Raw genomic sequence first — 17,270 nt, 5'->3', positions numbered from 1 at the left:
TGTCTGTCATATAATATTGTCATTTTGAATGCGGTTCTCTGAGTTTGCGAGCGCTTGGCTTACCAACGTTCGCTTCCACTCGCCTTGATGAGTCAATGATCACATCGCAGTATGTATGGCAAGTCCATACATATAGTGGACCCCAATATAGTATCACAGAATAGGTACAGAATGGAAACTGTCAATAATACGCCTATCTAACCAATGCTTTTTACATGACGGAAATAGTAGACACGTTACGTGACCTTAGGAAGTTCCAATCCTGGTCTTCTGATTGGCTCGTGGCAGTGAACGTGATCAATTGATCCGGATCATTAAAGTAATCCGAACGTACCATCAATACTATTACAATGCAGCGCTTCCTGCGGATTTTTTACTATTACAATGCAGCGGATTTTTGCGTCAGGGTACTAGCCAAGTTTCCATACTGTATGTATACTGTGATAGTATGCTTAACGGGCTCTGTTTGTGTTTTAGGTTTGTTCTGTAGTTATCTTTCGTTGTTGATGGGAATATTTATGGTGACAGGTTTGTTTTGAATTAATATTTTGTTGTTGAAGTGAATATTAATATGGTTTTGATTTTGTTTGTCAGGTGATATCGGCGAGGAAAGGCGAGTTTGAGACGGGATTCGATAGGGGCGGGCAGACAAGGGAGCACGCCATGTTGGCCAAGACGGCCGGAGTCAAGCACCTCATGGTACTCATCAACAAGATGGACGACCCCACTGTCGAGTGGTCGCAAGTCAGGCAAGTCGATCCGATCAATCACTAACGTCGATAGTAGCCAAAATGAAACTTATCTAAATAGACATCGATAGGGGCGGTCAGACAAGGGAGTAAGCCAAGTTGACCAAGACATTTTTGTTTTGGACACTTTAACTCTCTAACCGAAACATGGTCCGAAATGACCTAAACCGAAACATCCGGTCTCACAGACCGGGTCTTGCTTGAAGTGCTATATTTGATATATTTTCTACTAAACATGAATTTAAATATTTTTCATTGATGAATTTCAATTATAGTAAAGTATAATATAGATTACAGTTGCAAATTAAGTGGTGGAAGAATAGAAAAAAAATTGGAAACATTGATATGTAATAAATGTATAATGTTGGATGTAAGAACATACACAATACAAAAATCCGTGTAAGATATACTATCAGTTACTACTCAGAACAATAATCATGGAGAAATATTTTATCAATTTAGGCTTTATAGCAAAACTGGAAGGTAATCATTGAAAATAATAATGTTTTTCATTGTTACCAAGAAACTTGTTTGAGCAAACGTTTTCAGCTTCCAGTTATTCTATTAGCAAGAGAAGTTCATAAATAACTAAAGTGGTCGGAATTATCTATTTCGTCAAATGAATGTTTATTTTGTGACACTTCATTGTGAAGCATCCTATTGATACAAGTTCCAAAGGCTGGGGCTTGTATGGTTGATAACTCATCCATTGTCATCAATTTTCCTAAACCAACGTTTTCTAAATTACAAAAATTAGTTTTACAAATAAAACATGTCAATAAAATACCGAAATAATGAAGAGAAAATCATTAGAAAAAAATTGAATGCTCAAAATATCTATTAGTCGAAACATCCGGTATTCTAGACCGGTAAAAAATGAACGTTATCCGAAAGATCCGGTAGCTGAGACCGGTACGTTTTCAATAGATTGATGTTTACTTGATAACCATGAGTTGGGGACTGACGAGCATTGTTGGAGAATGTTGAGGAGTAGTGGGGGAGAAGGTAATATATTATAAATAATTTTGCCTCTGGTCTCACAGACCGGTGTTTCGGTTAAAGTTGAGTGAATGAACAGGTAATATCGTTAGTATCCAATCAATCAATCAATCAATCAATCAATCAGTATTGATAGTAGAGTATCTGATTATGAGATAAAAATTTGATTTAAAATGTATGAACTAAGTTACCAAAATATTTCATATCTTCCTAGTTTATTTATTTTTTTCATAGCCAACTAGCGATTTGACAACAGTGCGGAATTGGAAAATGGAGAAGTTACCTGCTTTGTCTAAGGTCAGACTAAGTCTAGGAAAGCAAACTAATGTTAGGGTATGATTTGATTGGATGCAAGTACACGCGGGACCATGCATGACTACGCGTGCAGAGGAGAAGAACAACATCTTGAATAAAGAGTCATTGGAACACTCACACTGAAGGCGTGCACTTGCTGGTGGCGTTCAGTGGGGGCAGCTACAGACAAGTCACAACGTGTTTCTATGGATCTTTCCAGATTTTGTTTCTCATCTGCACGCGTGGTTATGCATGGTCTCGCCGCCTGCACTTGCACATACTTGAATCCAATGCGATCATACCCTTAATCAAGTGCTGACTTTGGAACGTTGATCTGACTATCGCTATTATGTGAATTCTAATTATTGTTTATTCGCTTTTATAAAATTAGGGTGTTGCATATTGTTTCTAGTTTTTGAATTGTATTTTTTATTGTTTAGATACAACGAATGCCGTGACAAAATCCTGCCCTACCTGAAGAAGCTTGGGTTCAACCCGGCCAAGGACCTGACCTTCATGCCTGTGTCTGGTCTCACAGGACTCGGCCTTAAGGAGCGACTCGACGAGAAGATGTGTCCTTGGTACAGGTTAGTTGTCGAAAAATTCATTGGAATTAGAATAGAATTAATGTTTGTTTCCAATGCAATAAAACAAACATTCTGTTGTAGAAGAAATTTGAAAATCACTGCTTTATAAATCATGATTTGGATCCAGTTGGATTTTTCAATTGAAGATGAAATTGATTGTCAACAAGATGATGTTTTCTTGTCCATTCAGATCTGCGATGTTTTAACATACTATTTCTCATTTTCTCATTTAACACCGATATGCAGTATTTATTTGATCTATTTACTTATTGACTTGAGTATTTTCGAGTCGAATAAGTAAATGAGTTCATGAAACTCTAAAGTACTCCAGTCTGCAAGTATTCAATAGTTATTTGTATATCTAGAGTGAAAAGTGCTGTTTTTTCTCCCTGAGGGAAAAGTTTGAAGTTGAAAGTTCAACAATTTTCCTGAGGGAGAAAAAACATTTTTCACTCGTTATATATACACAACATTTTTCCTCCACCTACATTTTTATAAAAACTGCTAATAAAATAATTTTTAAAAACGTATGTGACCAAACATTACAACATAATCTAAAAAGTAAACTGAAACAGCTGGCTTGTAATCATAGTTCTCCTCCGACAGCACTATCTGTCGGCTAAAGTTGTAACAACAATGACAGCCAAAACTACAGCTATGATGAAGTTCTCGTTTCAAATTTGATTAGTTAATAAGTAATTTTCGTTGGCTGATATTTCGAATAACATGGAATAAAAGAAAAAAATTAATACATTTTTTTAGTATAGTGATATGAAGTTTGTAATAATAATTTCAGCATACAAACATAAATTTTATAAATCGATCAAATGTCTGGTTGAGGTATTGAATTTAGTTGGTTTAATGACTACTCTATATGCTTCCTCATCTGAGCTTAGACCTTCTGACCCATTCCAAATGTACGTTTTTAAAATAGAGATGCTTCCCATGTTATTTAAATGGAGTCACTTTTACTCCCTAGGGAGTTTTTCTGTTTTTTAGTACCGAGAGCGAAAAAGTGACACTTTAGTATAATGTTTCAGGGAGTAAAGTAAGTACTTTTGACAGTAGGTGGAGGAAAAAATAGTTCATTACATCAAATAAATTAAGCATATCCATGACTCGATGATGCATGACTCCAAGTCGGTGTTTAATGACAAAATAGTGCTTTGAAAACAAAGACATTGAGTTAGTGTATCTGTAAATTCAGTAGGTATCAATTTAATAATATGATGAGCGTCTTCTCTTTCGTCTTCATTCAGTTTTCAAGAATTCGGAACTCGAAACACCTGACTGCTTTTTAAGTGCATAAACCCGTTAATTTTAATGGCTTCAAGCATTTATGCTTATTGAAGTCATAACTTCGCGATTGCGACTTGTTATAAGTAGTGTCACTTGATCCTTCGGTCAATATAGTGATACTGTATTTACTTTAAACTGTTGGTGCCGGCTGCACAAAAGTCGGTTGAATTTTAATCCTGATAAATTCCACGAGAACCAATCAGAGTAGCCGTCTTTTTAAAATGATCTTCTCTGATTGGTTCACGTGAAATTAATCAGGTTTAAAATTCAACCGGCTTTTGTGCAACCGGGTCTTATCATTACAATGAACAGTTAATATTACATCAGATATACCGGTATCAGCTATCCTCTATAGAAGGCTAGGCAAAGAAACGGTGACGCTGTTCTTCTTTCTGTCTTTCTCCACTGCCATTACAACGTGGACCTCACTGTAGGCTATGGAGCTGTTTCTGTATTAACGGCTTTAGTCTATTAATGTATTAAATCAAAATAGTATTCTATTCCGTCATTTTAAGGCTGTGCAAAGGCTAAAGATAAACTTTTCACTCGTGATATTTTTCAAAGTTTTTTTGATTTGTATATCATCAAGCTATCAAAATGATAAAGTTTTCTCAGGTAAACATTTTTTTCCAATCATTACTTTTTTGACATTTGAGATATGAGTGCCTAAAGTTGAAATTTTTGGGACAGAACATTTCAAATTCTATAAGAGATAAATCCTTGAGATTTAGAAGATTTATTGTTGTTCTATTAAAACAAAAATTTTCTGAAAATATCAATTTTTAAGATAGTTATTCAATTTACTAAAAATAACTTTTAGTTGAGTTATTTTTGGTAAATTGAATAACTTTTCCAAAAATTGATATTTTCAGAATTTTTTTGTTTTACTAGATCAACAATACCATGAAGAATCCATCCTCTAAATCTCATGGATTTATATCGTACCGAATTTGAAATGTTCTGTCCCAAAAATTCAACTAAAGTCGCTCATGTCTCAAAAAGTAATGATCAGAAAAAAATGTTTTCCTGAGAAAACTTTTTCTTTTGATAGCTTGATGATATACAAATCGAAAAACTTTGAAAAATATCACGAGTAGAAAGTTTATTTTTAGCCTTTGCACATCCTTAAAGTGGCATCCAGCTTCATTTTTATACTGTACTTCAATTCATTTCTAGTTAATTTATTTCTGGACTGAAAAGTGGACTCAAATCAATTCAAGTGGATAGCATAACCTATAATTTTTATTCATTCATAACTCTACCTTCATTGTATTATCATTCATCCCATCATCATCACCTAGGCTTAAAATACTTCTCACTAGAAATATTCGCCTTTGTAAAATAATGATAATCAATTGAATTGGTGTTGTGTGTTGCAGAGGCGAAGCATTCATCCCGTTCATCGACAACCTGCCTTCACTCAACAGAAAGATGGACGGTCCGTTCCTGATGCCAGTGGTGGAGAAGTACAAGGACATGGGCACAGTGGTTATGGGCAAGGTCGAGTCAGGCAACATGAAGAAGGGCCAGTCGTTGCTGCTTATGCCCAACAGGGTATGTTACCCATCACCCACACATCCTATAATATTGAGCGAACAATTTCTGTTTAAATGTCTACGTATGTCACCCTTAGACCAGTTATAGAATAGACACGGCCCATTGTATATTCATACTGAAAGTCGATGAAGCCAACATCTACTGCCATATCACCATATCGTGACGTCAGCATCAGATAGAAAACAATATAAACAAACTCTGCAGAATAGTTCTCTATCCGATGCTGACGTCACAATATGGTGATATGGCAGTAGATGTTGGCTTCAGAGGCTAGTCTTCCCAGCGTGTCTATTCTATAACTGGTCTAAGATGTCACCGGATCTCAAAAACGGCTTTAACGAATCTCACGAAATTTGGAACAAAGTAGGTTTATGGTATAAGAATTCGATTCAGCTGAAAATTTCGTCGTCTCTCGACAATGGAAGTGAGTGAGCGAGTGCGTGTGTGGGAGTGAGACGAAATGTTGCCTCTGCTGTTGAACTATTGCAATATCAGGGCACCGAGCTTCGCTCGTTATTTTAATTTATTGATAAACAGAACACAATTCTTTAAAATGATCGTGTTTATATTTTACAGCTGGCTATACGTCAGCTTATGAATTTCGGGGATGAGATATTTTGATTTCCATAGACGCACTTTTTTATTATCCACAGACGACGAAAGTCTCAGCTGTTTTTCCAAGGATGAATTATTCTTTTAATGTCGTTCAGCGAGTTCTCCCAGGGATGAAACCTAGTGCAATCGAAGTTTCATATCATAAATCTACTATGTTCCAAATTTCGTGAAAATCGTTAGAGCCGTTTTCGAGATCAGTTGAACATAAATAACCAAATACAGAAATTGCTCGCTTAATATAATAGGATTCAATCCGCTGATCACACGAGAAATATTATTCGGCAAGAAATTAATCGACATGATCAACATATGATCGCTGCTTAAGATTTCTCAGTCGTTTACTCTGTCATTTCTCAATCGTTCACTCTGTATTTACAATACATTGTTAAAGCGATGTGTCGGTTAGTGAGGAATTGGTTGATGGATGAGCCCTATATCGGGGATCGAGCTAAAATAAATATAAACATTACATAGTACATAGTATATTAACTAATATTGTAGCAAACATAGTGCTGGTTGCACAAAAGCCGGTTAAATCTTGAATGTGAATAATTCAACGAGAACCAATCAGAGAAGCCGCCTTTTCTGATTGGTTCTCGTAAAGTTAATTACGGTTAAAATTTAACCGGCTTTTGTGCAACCGGATAGTAGGCCTATATCATTCTAAAGATATACTATAAATATATTAAAATTTCATCTTTCGTTGTAAATTTTCTATGCTTTTGTAAATCAGAGCGAAGCTCGTTCCCCCGATTTTTAAAGACTGATTCGCAGGTATCAGTATTAGTTGGAGTGCCCAGTACAGCGAGAGTATTATTCTTGTAAGTTCTAATCACCAGATGATAACGGTGTACAAATCGTTCTTATGCTAAAAATAAATATAATGAATTACTAGAATATTTATGCCAATTAACGGGCTTGGGGAATATTTATGGCAATTAAAATTAGTGAGAGTAGTAACTTCTTTAACGAAGACCAGTTCAAACTTCCATTATACAAGTTTAATTTGTGTTGTTGTGTTTTTAGACGCCGGTGACAGTGGATCAGCTGTGGTCAGATGACGAGGAGGTGACGTCGGTGTCACCGGGCGAGAACATCAAGGTGAAGCTGAAGGGCATCGAAGAGGAGGACGTCTCACCCGGATTTGTGCTCTGCGACCAGACGGCGCCGGCCAGCACTGGCAAGATATTCGACGCACAGGTACCAACTCAACACTACTATTACTATAGCCTTTTCATGGTGTCTAGAGTCATGCGTGTGTGTGAGGGTGAACTCATAGTGAGGAGGTAGAGGTGGAGATTGATTGATTGAGTACTTTATTTATGTAGATTACAATATATACTGGCTTATGCACTTATATACAATAGCTTACAATTCAGCAAAGTTATAGATGAATTTACATAATATAGACTAAGAAAATAATTATTGAACAGTATATGATATGAAAAATAAATTTGTTAGATAATAATTATATTGTTATGCATCTACATAAATTGGCGGAGCTTTGGACATATCAATGTCCATTCTTCGGAAAGAATATTAAAAATATCCTCCCCACTAACTCTCTACCAAAAGATGGAGATACCTCAATGTAACATATAAATACTTTTGAATTAGGGTTCACGTTATAATGGAACTATTAGCAGGTCAGCTGTTACAGAACACTGTTCACTCGAGAATGTCCGGTTAACAGACAACTCTGGGTGCAACATATGTATGCATGCAGACAGATTTTTTTGGTCAATGCACTTAACTGCATATAATATAATTATGACATTTATATTGGTAATAGAAGTGGACATGTATTATATGATTAATGAACATTAGACATAGTGAAATAGTCATTACAAAAATACAAGTAGACACTGGACTTTTTAAAAATTGTGACATTTTATTCTGTATAAAATTGTATTTTATTTATAGTAAATGTTGTATGTGACCTGGCTTATGTACTGATGTACTTTGGCTTAAATAAAAATCATCATCATCTTTGAATAAAAATCATCATCATCATTGAACTGCAAACGAATCATTGATCGTCCGCACCTATAAAGAGGTCCACGTTATAATGGTGGTATTTGATTTACATTGGTGTTGCTAAACATTGTCTATTATTCGACAAAGCAGATAACACTATTATTTTCTAGCTCTGCAACATTTCCAGATCGTTTTTCAACAATGTAGAAACGTAATTAATTAGCAAAATATGATATCTCCATCATGAAAATGTATTATTTAATAAAGTAATTGAAAAATCTATGTCCTCAACGTGTAAAATGTAATTCATTATTTTAAACAAGAATGACCAGTTAATATCACATCAGATGTACCGGTATCAGCTATCCTCTATAGAAGGCAGTGGCAAGGCAAAGAATCGGCAACGCTATTCTCCTATTTTTCTTCACTGTCATTGCAACGTGGACCTCACCACAGTGGCTGGTAACCTCAATCGTTGTAAGCCAAATCATGGGCTTGTTCTTCACATGATTGATATGTTCTGTAACATTATCATATTTCTGTATAATTTGCCGATGGTAGTAATTGTTGGAAATGGATAATAGAGTTTTGTGTTGGTGTATTGTTTAGGTAGTAATTCTGGAGCACAAGAGTATAATCTGCGCGGGCTACTCGGCTGTGATGCACATCCACTGCGTCGCCGAAGAGGTCACTGTCAAAGCACTCATCTGTCTCATCGATCGCAAGGTAATTATCCAATAAAATATTTATTTAATATTATTAGCAATCACTACATACAGTTGAACCTCCTCTATATCCAGCAACAGTGGAACCAAGTCGATTATAAAATTTGTTTGGTGGAGTGTCATTTTTGTAAGACGTATGAGTTTCAGTGGAATTTCAAACTCTAACATAGTCTGAAATAGATTAGCTCTCTTTATGCTATCAAACGCCAAAAGTGGATTATATCGTAGACAAAATATAAATCATTATAATGTTTAATGACTTGATTGGCTTGCCATTCAGTGGAGAATAGAACTACATCACCAAACATTTTATAGATCTAAAAGTTTCAAATCTCATATGAGTCATAACTCTAAAAAAATGATCATTTATTTGAAAATTCAAGTCACGATAAAATATACGATAAAGTGGATTATATCGTAGACAAAATATAAATCATTATAATGTTTAATGACTTGATTTGCTTGCCATTCAGTGGAGAATAGAACTACATCACCAAACATTTTATAGATCTAAAAGTTTCAAATCTCATATGAGTCATAACTCTAAAAAAATGATCATATATTTGAAAATTCAAGTCACGATAAAATATACGATAAAGTGGATTATATCGTAGACAAAATATAAATCATTATAATGTTTAATGACTTGATTGGCTTGCCATTCAGTGGAGAATAGAACTACATCACCAAACATTTTATAGATCTAAAAGTTTCAAATCTCATATGAGTCATAACTCTAAAAAAATGATCACATATTTGAAAATTCAAGTCACGATAAAATATACGGTTTTCAAATCGACAACATTCTAGTAGTAACAAAATACTTCATAGAACCATAGAAAAAAAGATAGCTTAAGAAGATATCCCATGATACAGGTTGTTTATGTTTCAAATTTCATGACGATTTTTGTTAACTCAAGTCGATTACTGACGACTACCGTCTATTAAAAGGTCGGGACACATGTAACCGCATCGAGCCCGTGCCGAGGTACGGCCGAGCTACGTCCGCGACACGGTGATGTGGTGGGAGAACACACATATCCGTGCAACAGCAGTGTCTCAGTTCTGTAGTGCTACTGTGGTCTGATTTATGAATGTGTTAAACTATTGTTAATAATATAACACTATTAAAGCTTGTTACATACAAATTTAAATTTATATTTTTCAATTTTAAACTAATTACCTGTAGACACAGAAGATGAGAATCATAGTGCTGGTATATATTTCGGTGCATAAAAATACCACCATCAGTTATGTATCGTAAATATATATCAGCAATAAAATTGTTATCTTCTGTCTTATGTATCTAAACGTACGAGGGCTATTTTTTTCAACTTCCGATCGTGCCGCTAGATGGCAATGCGAGCGGCATTGGCCAACAATGCGCGGCAGCTGACTATGCACATCTCACACTATAACCTCACTCGTTTTCGGCCATCTGTCGTCATTACCAGTTCATCTAGCGACACATAAACATGGCTAATATGATAGAATCTCCCGCCAAGTGTGAGTTGCGAAGTTTAATTCATTTTTTGCAAGACGAAGGGTTATCCGCAGCAGAAATTCACGTAGAATGAAACGAGTATATGGTGAAAGCTTTATGAGTGACAGTGCAGTGCGTGATTGGAGAGGAACTGTGCAGAACAAAAGGAGAGGAATGCTCACATCGGGAGTGGTGCTCATTCATGACAACGCCCGTCCTCACAGTGCTGCTGTGACGAAGCGTCTTCTTGACGACGGGTTTAAATGGGACGTTTTTGACCATCCAGCGTATAGCCCAGACTTAGCACCAAGCGACTATCACCTTTTCCCGGAACTGAGGAAAATGCTAGGAGGACAGAGCTTCCGAACAGACGATGCGCTGCAAGATGCTGTGAAAAACCACCTCAAATCACTGGCGGCTAAATTCTATGAACAAGGTATTAAGAAGCTTGTACCCAGGTATGAAAAATGCCTCAATCTGAATGGTGACTATGTTGAGAAGTAACTAATAATGTAAATAACTTCTGATAATAAATTCATTCAATTACTCTTACTAGTTACTTTTTTATACCACATCGGAAGTTGGAAAAAATAGCCCTCTGTCCTCCATGATTAGTTTTAAATTTAAAATCTAATACACAGTCACTGGTTCCTTCTTTTATACTTTTTGTTGTTTATTTTATTATCTATTATATTATGTCTATTATGTGTATTTGGCTTAACTTATTATTTGGTTATACTTTTACTTTTGGTTTAACTTATTTTTCCGTTCAACCTTATTTCTCATCTCTTTGATCTTACTAAACTGGAAAATTCCGTATCTCTTCGATCAGTTTTTCACTCTCCATGTTACACGAGCCCGCACCGTCTCCGTCAAAAAGTGAACTAGTCGGCGACGTCGCGGGCACGGCTCGGGCAACAAACACGGCGACGGTGCTGACGCGGTGCGGTAGTATGTGTCCCTACACGTTTGAAAGCATTCGTTTTCTCAGTCGCCGTAGTACGTCCGACACTCGGCCGTACCGCGGCGAGGGCTCGGTGCGGTTATGTGTGTCCCGGCCATAACTGTTTTGGCCGGGTGAAGCTGGATTCGCAAACAACAGTGACAGTGAAATAGCTATTTGCGCACGTATTTCACATTAAGTTTTTCCTACAGTTACCATTGAATATGAAAAGTGGGTAATTATGGGTAAAATTGCCTGAAATGCATCAAATGTTTTTCTGTGTAATTTTATTATTAATAAAAACCTTAATCCTAAAATCCTAAAGTCCTCGTTGTCCTTGGTTATAATTATAATAGTAATAATTAGCGCGTTGTGCTTGGTTGCACCTCTGCTCACTATAGCAGCCACAGCAGTCACTGTTACCAACTTCATTTTGATTTTGCTGCACTGTTGCTCCATATAACCTACTAAGTATTTTGCGTTGCCATGTTGCAAATCTGGAGCGCAGAAAAATTTTTGCCGCACTAGAGCGGAAAAGTGATTCTTTGCGTTCTGTAATCAGTGCAGCAATGGCCACTTTTCAACGTAACTGTAGGAAAATATAATTTCCACGAGTTCTAATTGGACTATTCGCATTCTGCCCGGCCGACTGAGTATGAATAAACCCATTAGAACTTATGGGAATTATATTTTCACGGTTGTGTGCGAATCTAGCTTTAGAGTAAGAACGGCACAGTATGAGAGACTAACGATTATTATCGATTATCAATGATATTAATTAAAGAAAAACTCTTACCCGGTCATAACAGTAATAATAGAGGGTAGTCGACAGTAATCGGCTTGTGTTAACAAAAAATCGACTTGAAATTTGGAACATGAACGTCCTATACCATTATCTTCTTATGCTATATTTTCTCTATGATAATATTCTGCTGTTGGAATTTTCAAATGTTCAAATGAGTGATTGATAGTACGGTATTTAGATGAAAACGGTACGGGTCACGAAATGTGTGCGCAGTGGCCAGCCAGCTAGATTGCGTCATCGCCCACCAACCGATGTTTTTAACACTAGGCAATGAAACTTACTTGTTAAAAACAGATGATTGGATATAAAATCACCAGAAATTTAGCACAAACATGTGCGTCTTCTTCTTCTATATATATAAAAGCGAAATGGCACTCACTCACTGACTGACTGATTGACTGACTGACTGACTGACTCACTCACTCACTAACTCACTCACTCACTCGCAGAACTAAAAATCTACCGTACCAAAAACGTTCAAATTTGGTAGGTATGTTCAGTTGGCCCTTTAGAGGCGCACTAAGAAATCTTTTGGCAATATTTTGACTCTAAGGGTTGTTTTTAAGGATTTAAAGTTCGTCTTTTAGCATGTATATTCTTCTTCTCCCAAACCCTTAATTATAATTGAAATTTCCATATCATATGTTACCGTAGAACTATAATCTAGATAGAGTACCTCTTCGAAACAGTTGTTAACTGGCAACTAAATTAATAATTTTGTCAGGTTGGCATTAAGTTGAGTTGACTTTGTTAGGTTGGCACCAAGTTGAAGATTTAAATGCATTTATCGCGGAAAAATTGATTGGGGACTGCTACTTCAATCCTGGGAATATTATATTATATTACTAGCCGTCAGGCTCGCTTCGCTCGCCATATCCGTTTAGCCAGACGTTTAGTCTGGACCCCCGACTGGATTGTCCTAACATGATAAAAATGCAGGCGATCGAAGCTAGCCTGCTAATCTCATTCATGGACGATCCAGCCGGGGGTCCGCCCCCTGGCTAGACGGATATGGCGAGCGAAGCGAGCCTGACGGCTAGTTTTCTATATACCTTGGTTGATACTATTAAATGTCGTTTCATATAATATGGATATCCAACACAAGACCACCTTCACTGAAATAATGAAGAATGTTGTGTTCATTTATGTCTTTTTTAAATGTGGGTTGATGTTGTGTTGTGTGTTGTAGACGGGTGAGAAGAGCAAGAGCAGGCCACGATTCGTGAAGCAGGACCAGGTGGCCATTATGAGGATAGAGTGCGCCGGCATCATCTGCCTCGAGCCATTCAAACTGTTTCCCCAGATGGGACGGTTCACGTTACGCGACGAAGGTAACTATAATCCACATTAAAAAAAAATATAAAAAAATCTGGTGTGGCGCACTCACACAACTTTCCTTGCCGTTATGAAAGTTGATCTGACGCTAGTGTTCCCGCGCATCTCAAGTCTACTATTCAAAGATTTGAGCCAGCTGGTGACAGGGCAATAACGCTGGAGACACACATGAGGTCTGCTATCTCTTCATAGTGAATGATTTAATAGAATCAAAAATAATTTGCAATTGAATAATCACATTTTTTCGAATTTAAAGCTTATTTTCAATTTTAGGTGACAATGTTACTGAACATTAATTGTAGAGATTTTCATGCTCAATCTACTCCACTTGATTTTTTTTGTTTCAATTGTATCTGAAGCCTGATAATTGGGAATCTATCTGCATTGATGGGGCAGAGCTCCTGAAATTTTTACAGATATGGGACTTGTGGCAGTTGATAGAGCTTATCAATGACTATTTTAGGTATGAATTTGATCAAAATTGTTGGAGCCGTTTCCGAGAAAAGTCACGAAAAATCCTGTTTTTGACAAAATTTTCGCCATTTTAGCCGCCATCTTGAATTGCATTTGATCGAAATTGTTCGTGTCGGATCCTTATAGTGAAAGGACCTTAAGTTCCAAATTTCAAGTTATTCCGTTAATTGGGAGATGAGATATCGTGTACACAGACGCACATACACTCATACACACACACACCACACACACACACACACACACACACACACACACACACACACACACAAACACATACATACAGACCAATACCCAAAAACCAGTTTTTTGGACTCGGGGGACCTTGAATCGTATAGAAATATAGAAATTGGGGTACCTTAATTTTTTTCGGAAAGCAATACTTTCCTTACCTATGATAATAGGGCAAGGAAAGTAAAATTACAACAGTCTTTCCTCAGCTGTTAAAGAGCTGCCAAAAATGAAATTCAAGAAAGTTGTGAAGAATAAATTGATGGAGAGAGCATATATTATTACCATAGAGAAACGATAGCATAGTAGATATCCCATGGTATAGGGCTTTTCTTTTAACATCTTTATTGCCCATAAAAACAAAATACAAAATAAAAACTTACAAAAGAAATATTCTAGATTATAATATTATGCTATTTTACAAATAAATTGAAATTACATGGCACCACCCAGCAAGGGCAAAACCCTGACCGCTGAGTGAGAGTATCAGCTGTTTAGACAATATAAAAATTTATTTACTAATAATCAAAGCTACAAAAAATCGAAGTTAACAATAAATTACTAGTAATTATAATATTTGACTGATGTCGAAGAAAAATTTTTGTATCACCCACTTATTTATCTGTTCCATCCTCTGTCTACCCCTATTAGAAAGAGATTCTGACAATGCATTTGGCATGATATTATTATTTTGAGCTAAGATACCCCAATTGTCTTCGCACTATTGTCAAATCTGAATAGTTAATATTATAAATGTTATGAGATGTAACTCTCAGGTTATACATAGAAACGTTATTATTCACTGTAAATTCATCCTTCCTCATCCATGCATAGTAGAGAAGTTTCTTTTTATAAATTTGACGTACTGTCATCACTTTAAATTCGGCAAATGTTTCACTACTACTAGAAAAAGCCCTTGGCTTATTAAGAATTGCTTTTATTATCATTTTTTGAAATGTAAAAATTTTATTCATGAAAACATCATACGTTCTTCCCCATACCACTAACCCATATTGCAGCACCGACTGAACATAGGCAAAGTAAAGGACCCTAAGTAATTTAATGTCTAATATTCTACGGACTTTATAAAAGATAAAGGAAATAAATTTAAGCGTTTACAAATATATTCTATATGAGGCTCCCACTTAAGGTTACAATCAACCATGATGCCCAGATACTTTATAGATTTTTCATTTTTAGTTGAGGGCATGCACAATCCTTCCATTTCTCAAAATCACAATTTGTATGTATTTTTAAATTCATAGCATCATTTGGTTGACCAACTATTGTAGGAGAAAATGTAATATATTTAGTTTTTGATGTATTTATACTCAATGTATTAATATCAAGCCATTGTTTAACAATGGATATTACTCTTTCTGCTCTCGAGTACGTCTCTAACCATGAGCGGTCCTTAACTATTACAGCCGTATCGTCAGCAAAGGAAATTATTTTCGAACTATCAATATTTAGTTTAAAGATGTCGTTGATATAGAGTAAAAATAAAATCGGGGACAAGACGGTACCTTGTGGTAATCCAAAGTCGTTAAGTTTTGTAGTATTTGATTTGTAACTATTGTTATCAGATATTAATTGTGTCCGATCACTTAAATAATTCAAGGTGGAGTCCTCTAATCCCGTACCTCTCCAAAGTTTATGTCGCAAATTTTACTGTTATCCCAAGCCGATAGTTCACATAGTTCTTTCCTGTGCAGCTGTGTGACGCTGGTAGTCTCTCAAATTGTGCCGTTCATAGACTATCACCCCAACAAAACAGTAAAAATTGACAATAATCGACAGTAATCGGCTTGAGATAACAGTAAAAGTTGCGACATAAATTCCCTACACCATGGGATATCTACTTACGCTATTGTTTCTCTATGATATTATTCATTGACTGAATACTTTGAATGTTCAATATAAGGGCTGCACCTCATTTTGGACTAAGTTGTGTACTGTAAAGCTGCGTACACATATTCGTGCTTCCAACCCGCACCGAGCACACTCCTCCCTCGTACCACCATCGAACCACAGTCGCACCGCCCACGCACCCATCATGAACGTTACGGAAGATTGTAGATCTTCTCGCGTTCCCCGGTCGAACCACTGTTGCTCGCCGGTCGATCATCAATCGCTCTGCTGGAGTGACGTTCGGTTGCGGAGCAGAGCGAAAGTCTGTACGCACCTTTAGGTGTATCATCTATGTGAATACTGTTACTATTCTTGTCAATCTCCCTGTTAGCCTACTTGTATATACATACTCTGAGCTATTGTTATATATTCTTGATATTGTGTTATGTATCTTATTATGTACTCTGTATTTTTTTGGACGAGCTTATACATTGTAAAAAATGTCAGGCAGAATAAAGAATTTGAATTTGATTCACGTTATAATGGCAGTATTTCATTAACATTGGTGTTGCTATCCTTGTCTAACATTTGACAAAGCAGGTAGCTCCTTCACATTTTTTTACATCTCCGTACTGTTGCCAAATTGTATATTGTAAGATATGAAGAAATGTAATTAACTACCAGAATAGCATTAATATAAGGAGTGGCTGTAGTCGAATGGACTAGATGTTGGGTTTATAATTCAGAGGGCCGGATTCGAATCCCGGCCTGTTTGGGTCTCAGTATCTCAGTAAGTAGAGAAGACTTAAGCTGCGTACACATATTCGCGCTTCCAACCAGCACCGAGCACGCTCCTCCCTCGTACCGCCCTCGTATCACCATCGAACCACAGTCGCACCGCCCACGCACCCATCATGAACGTTATGGAAGATGTTAGATCTTCTCGCGTTCCCCGGTCGAACCACTGTTGCTCGCCGGTCGATTATCAATCGCTCTGCTGGAGTGACGTTCGGTTGCGGAGCAGAGCGAAAGTCTGTACGCACCTTAAAGCAATAATAGTTTTTCAACCGAAATACTTTTTATGTTAGGATCACGAATGTGAACTCTGTGAACTCTGATATAGCATAGCCTACCTGATAATATAGACGTATTGAATTACAATTTAAGGCCGGGACACACATAACCGCACCGAGCCCACGCCGACGTACGGCCGAGCTAAGCGCGCGACACGGTGATGGTGGTGGAGAACACACATATTCGTGCGACAGCCGAGCGGTAGCAGTGTCTCAGTTCTGTAGTGCTACTGTGTTTTGATTTCTGAATGTGATCAGAAAACTTCAAATTGTGTT

The 17,270-nt window shown here is 36.7% G+C and overlaps 1 protein-coding gene across 2 annotated transcripts in view; it reads left to right on the top strand.

The window, feature by feature from the left end:
- The window catches only part of LOC111052573 (eukaryotic peptide chain release factor GTP-binding subunit ERF3A), a 43,974-nt gene that overhangs the window by 21,059 nt on the left and 5,645 nt on the right, over window positions 1-17,270 (top strand). For both annotated transcript variants that reach the window (XM_039433708.1, XM_039433709.1), the window contains exons 6-11: window positions 595-749; window positions 2,483-2,629; window positions 5,308-5,482; window positions 7,127-7,300; window positions 8,687-8,803; window positions 13,223-13,364. In XM_039433708.1, coding sequence (XP_039289642.1) covers window positions 595-749; window positions 2,483-2,629; window positions 5,308-5,482; window positions 7,127-7,300; window positions 8,687-8,803; window positions 13,223-13,364 — 910 coding nt within the window. The remainder of the gene's footprint in view (window positions 1-594; window positions 750-2,482; window positions 2,630-5,307; window positions 5,483-7,126; window positions 7,301-8,686; window positions 8,804-13,222; window positions 13,365-17,270) is intronic.

This window comes from Nilaparvata lugens, chromosome 8 (genome assembly GCF_014356525.2).
Source record: "Nilaparvata lugens isolate BPH chromosome 8, ASM1435652v1, whole genome shotgun sequence".
Taxonomy (NCBI): Eukaryota; Metazoa; Arthropoda; class Insecta; order Hemiptera; family Delphacidae; genus Nilaparvata; species Nilaparvata lugens.
The sequence above is the reverse complement of the archived record's forward strand: the minus strand, read 5'-3'. Positions and strand labels throughout refer to the sequence as shown.